The following is a 17598-nucleotide window of genomic DNA, read 5'->3' on the forward strand; positions in this document are numbered from 1 at the left end:
ATTAAAAAAAAAAAAAAAAGAGAGAGTAAAAACAAGCAGACTGCAGGAGGGAGGAACTGTGTCAGCCCAAATTGTCAGGCATTTATTTATTTATTCTTTTAGCAAAGTTTGGAGAAGCCAAAAAAAAAAAACCACCCAAACCAGAAACACTTGTATGTTGCAAGAGGATTAGGGGAAGTGACTGCTGAAATCACAGTATAAATGTTTGTGCAAGGTCAGTCCCTGGAACAGTTACTGAGTAAAAACAGTAGTGGAAATGACACAATGTAATCAAAAAAGTAGGCTATAATACTAAATGTGTTCGCTGGGTTTCTGAATCTCTAGGATGATGTTCCTGGGCTATACAGCTCTGCTTTTATGTTGGATATGTTGTACTGCAGAAAGAGGTAAGCTTTAATGTGAAAAAAACCCACCGTTTCTTAAAGGGTATATGGAGAGGACAGCTAAAACCATATGTATATAAAATGTTTGTATTGTATCTTATGTTAATGAACATTTGACAACAATAATTGAGATTTGTTCTGGCAGTATGTAGCACCTTTAGTATTTAGTATCCTGTCATATGTATTATTTCACTTATTTATTTGGATAACTGCTGCTATTACTAATCTGTTGGACAACTTTTTGATGGTTAGTATCCCTATAAACCAGAGCCAGACAACTCGTTATTAATTATGTTTGTTATTTATTCTAATGTCTAAACTCTGTAAACAGGATAGGTGAAAATAGTAAATATTCAATACATGTGCAATTCTTTCTGTCTGGAATAATCTGTGAGATACTCCAAGAAAGAGAAATGATTACTAAATTGACTGAAAAGCTTACAAAAAGTATCTGTTGACTGACTGATTTGAATCCATTAAATGAGATAAATGTATACAGGAGTGCTTTTGTACTGGTTTAAAGAGGTAGCTAGTATTCTGGGTATCTTTTCAGAAGCCTCTGATATTTTCTGCTTCTCTGTTCAGTTTATTTTTCTTGATAGAATGTTTCTATTTTTAATGTATTTTATCAGTTTAATAATTTTGCTTTCTGCCTGGGTTTCTTTCTGACTGTTGCAGAAAGGTCGCTGTGTTTTTGAGCTAATATGTCTGCTCACAGGTTCAGACTGTTTTTCACTTGAGGTGAAGATTACAAAAACCTTACTAATCAAAACAATCTGATGGATTTCCCTTTGAAAAACTGAAAAATCAAGACATTAATGAACTGTATCATCATTTTTTATATATACTTGAAATAAATACTGCATCCAAGCAACTAATAAAGCCTAGTATTTTTTGCAAAGAAGTCCAGAAAAGTCATGGAATGTGACAAGAAAGTTTCCCTGAATTTACATTTTCTTTTCGCAATGCTTTCGTAGATCAGAGAGATTGCAAAGGAACGTCAATGAAGCAATATTTGATTTATCCAGGACAACTATTACCATGGGTCATGCAGGGTTCTTAGTTCAAGCTTCATCTTGAAAGTCTGTGTGAGTCTTTCAAGAGCAGAGTTTTTCAACAGGGATTGAAAAATACTTCTACCTGAATTCATTCTTTGTGCTTGACTTTATGGAAGTTGCTAGCAGCATAATGATAGCAAGAAAGCAGCTTGAGCTATTTCTGAGGTTGAATCCCATATAAATACTAAGTGATTAATTCACGCTCTCCTGGTCTCTCACTAAAGGATTTGAAGTTAGACATTTAGTGCATGTTTTCTAATACAAAAATAAACCCCTACCACACACATGGTGAGTACATGATGTAATAAATGTAGTTTTGGAGCACATCCTGCCAGTCGATTTCTTCTTCTCAAGAAACTGTATTTTAAAACAATAATAATTAACAGTAGACAGAAATGCATGTATGTACTGTGACATTTGATCATAAAAAATTGCGACATTTGATCATAACAAATTGCTTGACATTAGAGCAGGAGGGGTAACGAACAATCAGAGAAAGCTGAAATAAAACCCAGCCAGAAACATGTCTCCAAAATGATGAGAAGACTAAATGTAGATGTAAACCAGGATACAAATTACAGACAAGAAAAACAGAATGCAACTCTGAAATAAGGGGAAGAATGGAGCAGAGAAACTCTCCCTACTCTATAGCATGTTTTTTAAATCACAGAATTTGGAGTGTGGTTTCTCAGTTTGCAAACTAAAAGCACTAATTTTAATGAGCCCTTACTATTACAAAGAACTTTTTTGGGTAAACAAACCATTTTTGACATATTTCAAAGACAGAACTAACTGGAGGAGACTGCATTTTGCAAATATGTTCTTAAAAATTGAATGTGATGTCAAAATATCAAGAGTGAGGTCAGATTTGTCAGAAACACTGCAGAAACTACAATAGAGCTGTAAGCAATCTAACATTGTATATGCATGTCAAAAGCAGGAAGTAGTAGGATTCATGGGAAGTAGTGTGACAAAACACTTATGTCTGCCAAAGCAGGAAGAAACTAGGTAGAAGGTAATTATGGCAAGGGGAGGTGATGACCACTGACTCCTGGAACACCTGCCCAATTTATACTCCAGACCCGAAAGCAGAGTGCAGAGATGGCAAAGTGGGCATGTGTGCTAATTGACATGCAAGGTTAAGGAATTTAGACAAATCATTTAGTGGAACGCTAATGCATATGTATGAATGTACTGGATGTGTAAAAGCTGTGTGTATAAATAAAGATAGTTTTAAGAGCAGGCTGTGCTGTCTTGAGACAGGCACCTGTGCATGTGCATTCATAAAATGAAAGAAAATGCCTCCATGCTGTGTGTGAATTGACATGTGCATACCAGGTGCTGAAACACTGATTTTGGGGACAACAGATGTGTGTTAACTTTGCTAGCAAAAACAGAAGTCCCTACTAGCTGTTTTGATAGTAGAGTAGTACCCTCTAATGGACAGAAGCCATATTTTTTACTCAGATGTAGTCATTTGTAGGAGGGAGCATACTTACTAAAGTAGTTGGCAAAAACATGAATGCGTGGGCATACTCTTCCTTTAGCACCTCAGCAGTATCATCAGAGCTTGTCTACTTCTGACTACCTTAAGACAGCCAAAACAAAGTTATTAGATCTCACAATTAATATTCTTTTCCTTATATTTTCAAAATGCCATAGTTGGAGAACACTTAAAATTCTTTAGCTTTTCTTCTTGGGGATTTTTAAACAACTTTCAGAAATTATTCCTCTAATTTGGTAGGTACTTCACTGACTGAAACAAAGACAGTGAGTGTTCAAGGATATGTCTTTCTACAACTGAAGTAAAATTCACTGATGTGGAAAAATTAGTGTTTATCACTTTGTATTGAAAGTCACAGCTACTTTATGGTGGTGACCTCCACAGTTTAGTTAAGCAAACCCCCACATCCCTCAAATTTTTCCTCTAGTCCCACTTTCAGGCAGCACCTGGACAATCTACTGGGAAGCTTCAGTGAGAGTATTGCTGCTTTCTGAAATGTATGGCCTTACAGCTGAACTGGTGAGAGACTTTTTGTGCCAGCTCTCTACTCAGCAAGAAATCTTCTTCCCTAGTGAATGTTTCTTCTCCCAATTATTTTTTATGTGGTTGCTTAGTTGCTTTTCCAGGATTTTGGTTCTCAGAGGTTATTTTATTTATTCTTGATGAATTCCCACCCTTCCTGTCCAGATGTAAAACCGACTTCATTGCATCTAATTAGCTAGATTGTCCAGCTTGTCACTGTAGGTAAAGCTTCAGTACATTTCTGTCACCCAAGCATAGAAAATTACTCACTGAAATTATGTCAATTGTTATAAACAACAGGAAAACAATGATTCTTAACAAAGATCATTTAGTCCTTCATTAACAGCTTTGCCACATTTCTGTCTTTCCCCTTTAGTCTGATTTTTCTCATTCTCAAGCTCTTAAGATACTCCTTAATAAAATTAATTCAGGCTCATTTCTTGTAATTCATGTAGCTTGGCTGTACATTTCATGGACACTGAAGATGGCTCAGGAAGGAACTTTTTGGGAAGGACTGTATATACCACTGAGCTAATGAGAAATATCAGACAATACCATCTGCCTCACAAATTAAGTGGAAATTCTTTGAAGCGAACAAAGGTCAAAGTGAATACCCATTGTGTTGTGTAATAAGTAATTTGTCATAAGAAGTAATCTCATGATAAGGAGGAAATAAGTTTCGGAGTAGCAGGTGATCTCAGCCTGGAGAGGAAGTTTAGGCAACATAAAAGCAAGGGAAGATTTGACAGGACTTGATCAAATAGCACATGAACTTAATATCAGTAAGGGTGGGGGTGACTGCAGAAGATACTCTTGCTTGGCTATTCTTATGTTCTTCTAATGTCTATTCATGTTCCTACAAAATATGAGTTCTTGACTGTGTCCTATTTTGTGATTATTAAGTAGAAAACATATGCTGATTTGATCACAAATGTCCCCAGGATCTCTGACAATGTTTTCTATGGTAAAATTATTTTGACATTTGTAGCATATGCTTCAGTCATTAATATTTTCATTACCAATCTTTAGCTTGTGAAGAGCCTCCTCCTAGGAGGGTTAAAGAAGTGCCTACTGAAACATGGGACAAACCTCCCTATCAACATGGCACTCAAGTAACATACAGATGTCGGCCTGGATATATAAAACTCGGAAGAATCATGTTTGAGTGTGTTGATGGAGCATGGAAGCAACACCCCACAGGGGCAGAATGTAGAAGTAAGTGTTTATATGAAGTATTTGCAAACATTTGACCTGACAGATCACATTCCTTGTCAGAGATGTCAATGTGAAATTGCCATTGCATCTTTTCCTGTAACTTACCTATTTCAGCATCCTTTAAAATATTATTCCAAACAGGATGTATCCATAAGGAAACATTTTTGGAAATTCCTTTCCTCCACATCAAAGGATTATCCTGTTTGTTTGTTTCTGGGAGAAGATCTTGCTCTAGATCAGCCTTATTAACCCAATTTATGTGAAGTTACTATGTTAAAATAGTAAGTTGTTAGGAGCTTGCTTCCAAAATTTTAGAAGTCTAATGCAAAAAAAATTTAGTCTAAGCTTAAGCATTTACACTCTACCCTATCTTCTGAATATGAGGAGTCAAGAGGCAGTATTGTCTTTTTCTTTCAGTTTATTCAACTAAAAGATATAATTTCTTGATAGCGGGAAATTATTTTTCCCTGCCTTCCCTTTTAATCTGTGAAGGAAAATTAGTGATTAGGATGTGAGCTGCTATTTATAACTCCTGAGCTCTTAAAACAGTATACTAGATATCTCATACCCTCATAATAAATTTGTTAGTGAAGAAATTGAAGTTTATTATCGTTAGCCAGCAGATACTTATAATAAATGAGTTTTAAACATAAGGAAATTTGGACAGACAAGCCTTTTGTCTTACATATCTAACATACAGTGGTTATACTAGTAAATTGTAAATGTTTTGTTGGATAATATAAAATTAAGTCCCAGGTATCATTCAAACAGAGATGAATACAGATCGTGAGTGAAAGTTAATTAATTAAAGTTGTTACATGTTTCTTTTGCATTTTGTATTTTGTCACCTTCTTAGTTGTGTAACTACTCAGTGAACATGAATCTTTCAGATGGCACAAAAATTGATGTTGCTTTTAAGTGGCATATTTTTGTCAATACTGCCACCCAGTGAAGAGACACTGGCACTTGGAAGCAGAAAACAAGAATGATCGAGTAGGAATAGGAACGATCTGCCACAGTCTGGGTGATCATGTTCCCTTTACAGAATAGACCACAACAGACAGCAAAACTGATTGTGGGATTATCTATCTTCTCTGAATCACACTGGAGGAGGCTTAGGGCCTACTCCAACACTGCTTCCTTGGAAAAAACAAGGATGTTTCTTTTGCGGTCTGTACACATTAAAAATGGACAAATAAGAGGCATGATGTGTTCATCTTTGCAATTCTTTGGGGGATCTAGGGGAAATAGTTAGGGCCAGAGCACAAGAAAAGTCATGTGGGAGACTGAGAAGAAGGGACTGAGATTAAAGACTTTTGTGGCCTTAGGTCGTCCGTCTTTAAGCAGCACAATCCCTATCAGGTTAAGGAAATATCGTTTCCAATCATAAACGGATTCTGTAATAGAAGCTTTGGACCAGTTTATGTCATGAGTTGTTTGAAAAGCTGAAATTACATCCAGCCATTAAATGTATCATAAAATGTTAAATGAGCTCAGCTCATAAAACTTGCAAATTTGTCATTTAATTTTTTTTTTAAATCAACAGACCTTTACACAAATATGTTCTCATTCCAGATATTGGTTAAGAAAGGGTGAGGATTAATTTTTACATTGTTTAAAGGCTCGTACTGGCTACTAATTGCTAGAGAAGTGCTATCTTTCACACTTTTGCATTCTTCTGAATGATGTAAGGATTTTTTTTCTTCTTCTTTTGTTGTTTTTTGTTTTGTTTTGTTTTGTTTTCTAGATAAGCCCTGTGGACATCCTGGAGACACTCAGTTTGGTTCCTTTGAACTTACCAGGGGAAATGAATTTGTATTTGGTGCCAGAGTTGACTACAGATGTAATGAGGGGTAATACTTGTTTAATTCAACACCTCATGTTAATTCCCACATATGCACTTTAAAAGAAATGTCAGTCGTACATTTGATATCTGTAATGCATCTGCAACTTACTGATTTAATCCTTGGTTATTGTTTAATTTATATTTCTGCAATTATAGTACTGCTAAAGATAACTCTTTCTTCTGCCTGATGCTATTGAGTAATGGAACTCATGCACCTGAAGCTGTTATCCAAAGTGTCTAAAATGCATAAGGCTGTCCAAGTAGAAAACAAGTGATCTGCTTATAAAGCTGCCTCATATCTCCACCAGCCAGCTGGTTCAGATGGAAATGCAGCTTTGTGTGCTCAAATCAGTGCTCTCAGTACACAGCCATGATGCAGTTATCTTAACAAGGTCGTTAGGCCATGCCACACCGTCCTGTTTAGAACCACAGCTCATCAGTCCTGCTTAAATGATTCTTGTGCATTATGAAGTAAAACATATTGTAAAAACTGTTGTAAGGAAGACAGTTCTGGTAGATTCACTAACTTGTCTTCACTGACTGATGGGAAGAAATTATTCTCTCTTCTTCCTCCATCTTCTCCAATGAAACTGCACTAAGGCAAATATGTAGCATTGTGCTTAGTTAAGTATGTCTATGACTGGATTGTTTCCCTCTTGAAATGCAAATCAGCTGTAAGTATGGTACAGTGGTTTAGCCATCCTTTTGCAGACTTTATATTGCTGGAATCCAGTCTGAATTCCACAAAAAAAAGTTCCAAAATCAATATTCTCCTTAATCACTCAAGTTCAGAGTTCTTTATTGTTATTTCAGACAAAGCAGAAGCCATGGCATTCTGGTCATGTTTCCAGAAGCATACAATATGTATGGTTTAGATTAAGTCCCGTTTTGATGCTGTCACATGGCTTTCAGTCCTACTAGAGCACAGACAACAGGAATTTTATTCTGCTTGCTATTGATTGAGCAAAGGTTGTTTGCTATGTTGCCAAAGCTTGCTCTCTCTGTGATGAAGCGGACCCCTTGCTAATTACTTCCTACTTTATGATTATTATTTTTTTTCCTTTTCTGCCATAAACAATTCAAAGAAAGAAAACAGGGAAGATGCAAGCCAAAAAACTACTTGATTTTGTCATAGTTTGGGTAGCTTGTGCTTGAATATATGAAACCTACTTCCTTTGCTTCAAAAACAGCAGCATTGCTGTTCTTGTCACGTAATAAAGCTCTATTTTAGCATTGTTTACTTTTTATTCGGTAAGATACTGGATGGTCAGCCAACGAAATTACCGTGAGTGTCAGGCAGATGGATGGAGCAATGACATCCCTTTCTGTCAAGGTAAATGGACTTTGACATTCAATTCTTTATCAAACTTTCTTTTTATCTGTCTGATACTATTTAGAATTAGTCTGTGATCTTACTGCCAGTATTAATTTATATATGTTTAAATTCAAGTATGTTTAAATTCAAATATGTTTAAATGCAACAGTGACCGTGCAGCTATTTTAGTCCCATAAGCACTGAAGCTTTTGTTAAAAAGCATTCACAAAACAGTGTCTTGTCACTCTGCTGAAAGGCCCTAGTAGAGTAGATGCCTGCAGAACAGGATTGCAAATGACAGCTGGAATGAGGCATTTACATATATGTCAAAGCCTGTGTGGGTTTAGCTATTTTTCTCCTCTATCCTTATGAATATCCTAGCCATTAAGATTTTGGTTTAAATTCTTCTCCCTGTTAGCATACTGTGGAAGAACTTCAGTAAGTCAGGCTGAGAGCAAGAGAAGCTCAGACCTCAAGACTTAATAGACTGAATGATCAGTATCATCTCGGATGATACCTCCCTAATGTTGAAATTCACCAGTTTCAAGCCTGTAAATAAACTTCCTTTCTTCCCAAAGACAATTTTTAACTGGTCTGCTTTGACATATGCATGCAGCATTGAAATTCCTCTGTAGGCTGAGCAACTAATATCAGGAAAGAGCCCATAAGTAAAGAATCACAAATGAAAGTAGGTGTAGTTCTCTTGTCTAGAGTTTGTTATCTGTGTTTTGGCATTTCCTTGGTCTCAGATAGTTCATATTTAGTTTACTAGATTTTGAGTGTTCTCAATTTTAGACATCCAGACCTCTGTCTGCACAGTACTGAACAGTAGTTTCCAACATTTTTTGTCACGTGTCACAATTTCAAAGTCCTCATAAGATTTTCCTTTTCATGATTGAGAAGTTTTCATTAGGTTGAAATATGATTGTCCATGAAGGAAAGTATTTGTATGATGTCTGAGTTGTGAAGAATCAAGAAGATAGAACATGAGCTCATAGAAAAGGCAAGTGGGAGCTATGGAAGGCAAAACACCATCCCCTTTCATACATTCTCAGTGTTACCTATGTGAACATTTAAGAATGAACTTTGATAGTCATCTCCCCTTTAATATGAAATATCAGATGATGTAATGTTGATTCTTCCTTCTTCTGCACAGTTACAAAATTAGGAGATACAAGGAGATACTTTAATTTTTTTTTTTAACTAGGATTTTTTGTCAGTAACTAAACTATTGTAGTCAGTCTGTAACACTGCACTTTTCCAGCTATTTGTCTATGGCAAATTCAGCTTGGCATAGCTCTAAAGTAAATTAATTTATTTTTACAAACTTCAGTGGCCCTATGTGTCAGTAAAGGCTCAGCTAACCATCCATAGAACTCATAGGATCAAAGGATAATTTAGATTGGATGAGACCTCAGGAGATCATCTAGTTTGGTGAATGTTCTGTCTTCGGCTTTCAAGGGCAGAGAAGATGATGAGAACCAGTCTACAAACTTCCTTCTATATCATTCTGTCTTTTTGCCTAAAGTTTTGTATGTCGTTGCAAATGATATCTGAATATATAACTGGAGTATGTAATTTTAAAATGTGTAAGGAAATTAGAGTGAGATTTCTGTGTTTTAACTGTTTTATCTGACAATTTATTTTACAGAATAGACCTCTAAATGACTGGGATTTTTTTCCTTTTGTTTTGTTTTGTTTTGTTTTCCAGTGGCAAAGTGTTTACCTGTAGAAGCACCGGAAAATGGAAGAATTGTTATGACTGGTGTATTTGAGCTTTTCCAAGAATATTCCTTTGGCCATGTGATAGATTTTGAATGTAATGCAAAATACAAGCTTGTTGGAGCTAAAGAAATAATTTGCTCTTCTAATGGAAAATGGAATAACGATGTGCCTCAGTGCCAAGGTAAAAAGGACACTATTTATTATCTGCAATTAAGAAGCTTTATTATCACAGACTTCTAAGGACTGGTTACCATATGTGAAGCTACAAAGCTTTCACTTTATTCCACAGCAATTAAACATAGTTTGTCTGTAAACAATCTCCATTGCATAAATGCAGAAGAAGTAGGATAAGAAAGAGAAATCAGAGAATATTGGATGCTAATATAGTCATAATGGACCATCTGTTCCATACTTTCACTACAAGCTGTATATGTTTTGCCAGGCTGCAGTCAATTTCTTTGAAACTAGCTTTGGTATTTCTATAGAAGATTCAATCACTTCAGTATTGATTTAACCACGGAATTACAAACAATTTTGAATCTATGTGAACCAAGTTTTAAAAACAAGCATAATTTTAAATCACTCATGCACTTAGAGTGCATAAAATACAAAGAAAACATGATGGATTTTTCTTTCTTCAGACTAATACCTTCTGACAAGTTAGAGGTTTAGTTTTTACAGAGCCACTGTATAAGAGAGGTTGGAAGGGATGTCTGAAGGTCCCTTAAAGCAGTCACCTGAACCAAGTTGCTCAATACCATGTCTAATCAGATTTTGAATATCTGCAAAGGATGGACACTCTTCAGCCTTTCTGGGTAACCCATTCCAATGTCTGACCATTCTAAAGTTGAAATATTTTTTCTTATGTTAAAGTGATATTTCCCTTATTTCTTTTTTTGTCCATTGCTTTCATCTTCTCACTGGATGCAATAAGAAGGATCTGTCTCCATAATCTTTAGTTCTATCTATTCCCACCACAGAGAGATCTTGTTTCCTCCAACAAGTTTCTTTTCTTTTGACCCTCTTAAACCTCTATCTGTCAATTTTTTTCAATTCCTTAACTATCTTCATGTATCTTCACTGGACCTGCTTCAGTATATCAATCTTTCTTATGTAAAACCTGGGAACCTCAGACCTGGACACAGCACTCCAGATGTGATCTCTGCAGTGCTAAGTAGAGGGGAAGGATCACCTCTTTTGACCTGCAGGCAATACTCTTCCCAATGGAGCCCAGGATGCCATTTTCTTTCTTTGCTGCAAAGGCACATTGCTGGTCCCTGTTCAGCTTCCCTGTCAGGGCTACCATGATTTTTTCTGCAAAGCAACTTTTCAGACAGCTGATCCCACCCCACCCCAGCTGCAGGTTGTACGGGTGAATGGGGTTATTCCTCTCATTTTGCAAACAGAGATTGGATAGGACTGGATTGTCAGCATGTAAGAGTGAATCCCATGGAGTGTATGGTAACAATCCCTGTAAAATATTCACTCCATCAAGTTTCTTAGATCATTTATGTGTGATCTGATTGGGAAGTTTGCATTTAGAAAAGCAGGATGTCAGATACATGTGTAGTTTCTTCAGTTTCAGTGCTGCATTTTGCTACTTTGAAACCTCAATTTATTATAGTTTGAACAGCATGAAGTGTGATTAAACATTTGTGATTGTAATATTTGCTGAAGACAGTGAATGTTGTTAAACAATGACAGTTCTACTAAACTGTATTTCATCCTAAATACAAAGTAAATCCAGCAAAGGAATACAAGAGGACTCTTTGGCGTGCTGCTCTGTGGCTGTGGCCTAGGAAACAAAGTCTTGGATATCTTCCGACTTTATTAATTGCAGTTTGTGGAAACTGCAAGATCTTGGTAGTTTTATTTGATTTGACAAGCATCTGGGGATGCTGAAGTTCTTTTCTAGATAGTGAAGCATTCTAGTGTCAATTTTCCAGATAGTTTAATTCTTTTTTTTTCCTGTTGATGCCATAATTTCACTACTGGCTGTGAGAGAGCTTAAAGTTTGCTGAAAATTACAAGGAAACAAGGTTCTGCAAAATGGAAAATCTTATCTTTCAGCTAGTCTAGTTGCTTATTTTAGAATGTCCTCTGATCCATTAAGATCCAAAGCAAAATCCTGAAATCTGCCTCATGAACCAATTTGCTGTCGATGCTGTGCTACACCACACTTTCTACCTGGCACCCACAATCAGGTCATCAAAGAGCTCTCAAATAAGTTTCCAACAGTTTCCAAATGTAAATGTTTTTGTGAAGTCAAATGAAACCAGAAAATCCCAATCAAAACCAAATCTTATTCCAATAGACATTTCTTCATAGCAAATGTCTTTTGTCTTTCTCAATTTCAGAGATTATCTGTCACTTGCCAAACATTCCTCATGGACATATCCATGCCGCAAAGGAGTTATACAAGGAATCAGAAGAACTACATTTTTCCTGTGATGAAGGATACAGATATGGTGAAAGAGCAGATGTACAATGTACTGAATCAGGATGGAACCCAGCCCCTTATTGCACTGGTGAGCCTTGCTTAAAGTTATTTTGCACATTTGTTGTGTTTGGAGGAAATGTCAGAGATTGGTGATGAAAAAGGTTAGTTTATTCATAACAAAAGAAATCCATCCACATCTGACCAATATCCCAGCAAAATTTGGAAGGATTAAATGTTAAAGGGACCAAACAACTGGATGAGAGTTTCCCATGGAGACCAGTAACAAAAATGGTTCATTCAGTCTTTTGTTACTTGAGTGCAGTTAAATAGGTCCGTGAAGCAACAATTGCTCCAGTACACTGCGTAACTGAGATTGATGCCAAAATGCTTCATGCAGCATTAGTAGCTGTTGCTATTTAATTCTTTTTTATATGATTCTGAATCAGTGAGGAGAACATAATACCTAATTTGGACAAAAAGGAAGGATAAGCTGAATTTCTTTACCTTCTACAAAATACAATGAAAATGTCTTACCTAAGTAATGAAAAAAACAGACACTAAAAAGAATATTTAAACAAGCAGGAAAACAAAGTATTTGTATCAGAGAAATTCAAACTATGGAAGGAATCTGAATTTTTGTAAAGCATAGGAAAATTAACATTTAAAACCCCTTCTTCTTGGGGAAGTAATATGGTTTTTGAAATCCTGTTGTCTTCACATCAAGTCTTGATACCTTTTTAAGTGTGTTTAACATGACCATAACTGGTACAAGTCAGTGGCTATGCTGTATGTAGAAAGACTGGGTAAAGAAATATTTGTTTGATACCGTAACAATTGCAGCAGTATGAATTAAAGTGGGGAAAGCTAATAGTCATAGCTTGATGACCTACTTAGGAATCAAAAGCAGTTATTTGAGGAGGAGATGCAAGTTAATACATCTTCAGGTCCTTCATGTTCAGTAGTTGAGCTGCTGTGTCTCTGTAGCCAAGTCTGAACTACTTGTAATTATAGGCCTAACTACTCAGTCAAATATCATTTAACATCTCACCCTGTATGAACATTTGAGATGACAGCAGTTTGCTTGACCTACTGAAATGATTTCTGCATTTTGTCTGAATGTCCTGTTGAGTCTTACTGTAGTTTGAGCAGATTAAGCACCTGGTTGATAGTCATTTTATCCATTCTTTAAACTCCCAGACTGATAGATCTGATCAACCAGTTCCAACCAAAGAGGAACAATTTAGACATGATCTGTATTTCACAGATGGAACTTCAGTAAGATTTCAGAAATTACTAGAAAATCCTAAAGTATCTTTCATATTAAAAGCCTGACAAGTTTTTAAGCTCCCTTTTAAGAGTACTTCAGAAACAGTAACAGTCTGGTAGGAACAGCCTGATCTAGGTGGACCTGCTTCAACAGGGGGGTTGGACTAGGTGATCTCTAAAGGTCCCTTCCAACCCTACCATTCTATGCTTCTGTGATTCTATGAACAGCCAAAGGAGTTTGAGCAAATGTTAAGTAGTCCATTGATACCCATAAGCACATAAGCTGAAAATTACAATGGAATTGTAATACTGGGTTATAAATAAAGCTGAAAACAATAGTGCCTTCTACACAGCCATTATGTCAAGAATTGTGTACAACATAGATTTGAAGTTCACTAACCCTAAAAACCATGGACAAGAAGTTCTGTATAAACAGAGCAAAGTACAATAGTATACATGAATCCTGGCACTGTTCATAACCCTTACTCTGATATGAAGACTGCAGTTTGTTTAATGCCACCAGAACTGTAATTGCAAATCATATCATCCGTGGTCTTCAAACTTCTCATCAGAAACTGTCTTAGAATCTCTACAAATCAATGTTTTTACAAGGCTGAAACTCCCCCTTGTTTTCCAACTTCCAAATGCCTTCTGAGCAGTCAAGGTGACAAATCCACAATCTCTGAGGCCAGTCCTGTTTGACGTCAGCTCTCTGGGTCATGGATTTTGCTTAAGTTTCATTCAACAACAGCACTTTAAGACTATGCTTAAATCTCAAAATCTCACAAACAGAAATATGCATGTTCTGTATTAGCTGAAATAATTTGATGTAAATTTGGAGGAAATCATCACTGCCTTGAATTTTCTTCTAAAAATTGCCAAACACTTGAAATGAGAAAAATGATTGGCAACGGTGCAATGTTGTAGGATGCTATGTCCCACACACTTTTTGGCACCACTTCCAGAAAGACTCCTTTAGAAATAAAGAGTAGTCAGTCTTGGTGCCCACTCAGTTCTTGACCTTTCTGCTTCAAGATTAGTAATGACACTAATTAATATGCATTGCCTGTGGTTTAGCAACATACTGCTTCAGAGCAGAGCCAAACAAAACATTCTTGCCAACACCAAAACACTGGGCTCAGCTACTTGGGGCATATTCAGATCATGGTTCTGGATTCTACTTGACTTATCACTGAACCAAGATGATTGAGCAGTGCATGAACACAGCTGCCCACCTTTGCTCCACCCCAGGACCAGCCTGTAATTATCTTAAAGACATCCCCTTCCAGCCCTGAGTATGTTGGTAATATTTTCTGAGATGTGATGCCGTGAAGAAGCCGGTCAGGACTCAATAGCCAATGACACTGTTAAGCAGGGATTCTTTATTGCAGCACTGGGGAACATGGGGATTTCTCCAACAAACGTGCCCCCCTCAGCCTTTGGGTTTTCAGCTTATATTTACAGCAAACATGAATATTAACCACATTTCCAGGAAAGGCCCCGCTCAGTCCTGTCTTGGTCCACCCAAGTTGCGCCTCTGTCACATTTCTTTTGATGTCCTCTTGCATCCTCCAGTGGTCATTAGAGATTGCTGTTGAATTAAGATCCAGACTTTCCTTGTGATGTATCTTTACTCCTGGGTCCTTTGATGGGATAAAAACTGGCCTAAAACCTCTGCCATCCCAGATAACAGTTTTGTTTAGACTTTTACATCACCTATAGTTAATACAAAACCAACAATTTGGTTAGTATCCTGGTTACACGTAAAATTTACAAGGTGCCACCACGATTGGAATTTTCTTTCAATACTAGTAGCATGATCCCAGATGGCTTTTCTAAGCTCTATGGGTAAGAGTCCATTTTCTCCTTCTCAAATTATTGTAGCCACTGTGGATGGTACCCACAGCTGGGGCTGAATACAGCTCAGTGCCAGGGACGTATTATCTTGGACAGCTCCTATAGCATGGGCTATTAGCTGGTGGTCACCCAAATAAGATTTTTCAGATTCTTTAAAGGGAATTGAAAGCATCCATTGATTATTTCATAAGCTCCACAAGGAAGAGTGTAGAGATTGTTCCAATTTTTGCAGTTCACTAATAGTTGCGCTTAGTTTATTAGCAAGGATCTTGGAGCATATTATCTTTAAAACTCCATGTCCAGTTTCCAACATGACAGTTACATCTCGCTTAGAAAGGGATAATTTTCTATAATGCAACCAAGAATACCATCCAGTATTGGAGATAATGGGAAAAGGTGAACATTTGAGCTAATAGTAGTGATGTTAATTTGCACAGACTTGTCCACCTTCTTTAGTGATCAAGAAGGATTAAGGAGTATTTGCTGTTGCCCAGCTAGCTTAACTGCATGGGGTCTGATCTTAGTAATTTTATTTTGTGTGTGTCAATCTTAAAGGCAGGTGAGGTAGATCCAAGGGTAGTTGTAACAGTAGTTGTGGAAGGTGGTGTGGTTGAGGATACAGTGTCAATTTTTAATTTAAATGACAGCCCTGTTTCCCCTTGGGCCCAGAGGCACACTGTATGTACTGGTTTGAGCAAAGTAAAATTATGCCAGCAGTCCATTTCTTCTTTACTACAAATTTTTCTTATTTCCTCTCAGTTTCTATTTTGGTTACAGAGATTTGATTCACCTGCTGCTGAGTAGTTCCACTGGTAACTCTGCAACCCACCTTCATTTGTTGTCCCTCCTTCCCTAGCAGCCGCTGCAGTCTGTATATGTTGTCCCTATGCCATTCCTGTTCTAAATATATTTCTGTCCCATGCATAACCACTGTTAACGAATTTAAGCTTGTGTAGAATTTCAAACCCATGCTTCCCATATATTTCATGTGTGCACGATACCAGGGCCAATTGATCCCAGTCATCCAGGTCCAAGAACCTGGTATCAACAAAATTATTGACAGCATCCATAATTCCATTTTATCGCTTCTGTAGTTTCAGCTTTAAAGGTCCTTGAAGTTCAGAAGTCCACTGTCCTTCTGAGGTTCTTTTTGCTTGGGAGTAATGAATCCAGGCAGGTCACTCCTGTATCTTAATAGCTGTAAAGGTTGTTAGCAGCACTTGATATGGTCCTTCCCATTTCTCCTGAAGAGGATCATCTGAGAAATTTTAACATAAACCCAGTCTCCTGGGTTAAAATGATGTTAAGGGTGATCCAAGCCCCTGATTCTAGTTCCCAGTACATTCAATTTCAATTGCTTTCTCAGAGAGATTATATAATTATGAAGTTAAGAATCTCCCAGTTGACTCAGATCCTCCCCCTTACACTCAGTGTGGTATGGCCTCCCATATGGTATTTCAAAATGATTGAGATTGTCTTTAGCTCTTGGCTTTACACATATCCTGAGCAAAGCTATTGGCAATGCTTGATACCATTGCAGATTTGCCTCTTGGCATACTTTGGCTGTTTGTTGTTTTATTAAATGGTTCATTTTTTCCACTTGTCTGTTCACCTGAGGCCTAAGGGAATGTGTAGTTGCCAATTAATTTCCAATAGCTTGCTCGCTTGCTGCACTACTTGTGCACAAAAATGGTGTCCTCTGTCCAATTGTTTATAGGTACCCCAAACCGAGGTATTATTTCATTTAACAATACCTTAGTTACTTCTCTGGCTTTATTGGTCCTGCAAGGGAAAGCTTCTGGCCATGCAGAAAAGATATCTGTCAGTACCAGCAGGTACCAATAACCCCCTTTCCTTGGGAGTTATGAAAAATCAATTTGCCAATTTTCTCCTAAAGTATTTCCCCTCTGAATTGTACCCAATTGTACCTGATTCCCAGTATTAGGATTATTTCTCAAACATATTTCACATCATCGTGTCACTTGTTGAAATGCTGTATACAAATTTCTCCCTATCCTATTTTATTTAGGGCTCGGCAGGCCTTGTAACTATCAGTGGTGTACAATGTCCAAATGTTCAAGTGTAGAACTAACTTAAGAGCTTCGCCATAATAATTTTGTTTAGATACATACCAGTCTTGAAACTATCAGCACTAAGCAATAGTTATGTTACAAGAAATAGCTGTGTCTTTCTAATAGCTCTGTTTGTGGGCTTACAAGACTAGGAGTTTCATAAAACTATATGTGCAATCTTCTAAATAATATTGTAAGTTTTAATCAGCAAGCTCCCATAACCTAAACCTACCTATCTACCTATGATTGAGATGGAAGTAGAATCCAAAAATGCCCAAAGTTGGACTGTGGCTTATAAATAATATTTGCCTGGCTTCTCCAAGCATAAATGTGTCACGATCTTTCAAAATAGCATTCTTGTCCTTTCTCATTGGTTGCAATTCTTCCTAACGTTA

The 17598-nt window shown here is 37.0% G+C and overlaps 1 protein-coding gene across 2 annotated transcripts in view; it reads left to right on the top strand.

Annotated features, from left to right (window-relative positions):
* Window positions 1–242: 242 nt before the first annotated feature.
* Window positions 243–17598, top strand: part of CFH (complement factor H) — a 32332-nt gene continuing 14976 nt past the window's right edge. For both annotated transcript variants that reach the window (XM_062003337.1, XM_062003339.1), the window contains exons 1-6: window positions 243–386; window positions 4497–4682; window positions 6430–6535; window positions 7785–7861; window positions 9555–9749; window positions 11926–12096. In XM_062003337.1, coding sequence (XP_061859321.1) covers window positions 326–386; window positions 4497–4682; window positions 6430–6535; window positions 7785–7861; window positions 9555–9749; window positions 11926–12096 — 796 coding nt within the window. In that variant the 5' untranslated portion in view covers window positions 243–325. The remainder of the gene's footprint in view (window positions 387–4496; window positions 4683–6429; window positions 6536–7784; window positions 7862–9554; window positions 9750–11925; window positions 12097–17598) is intronic.

The sequence above is a fragment of the Colius striatus genome, chromosome 10, assembly GCF_028858725.1.
Source record: "Colius striatus isolate bColStr4 chromosome 10, bColStr4.1.hap1, whole genome shotgun sequence".
In the NCBI taxonomy this organism is placed as follows: Eukaryota; Metazoa; Chordata; class Aves; order Coliiformes; family Coliidae; genus Colius; species Colius striatus.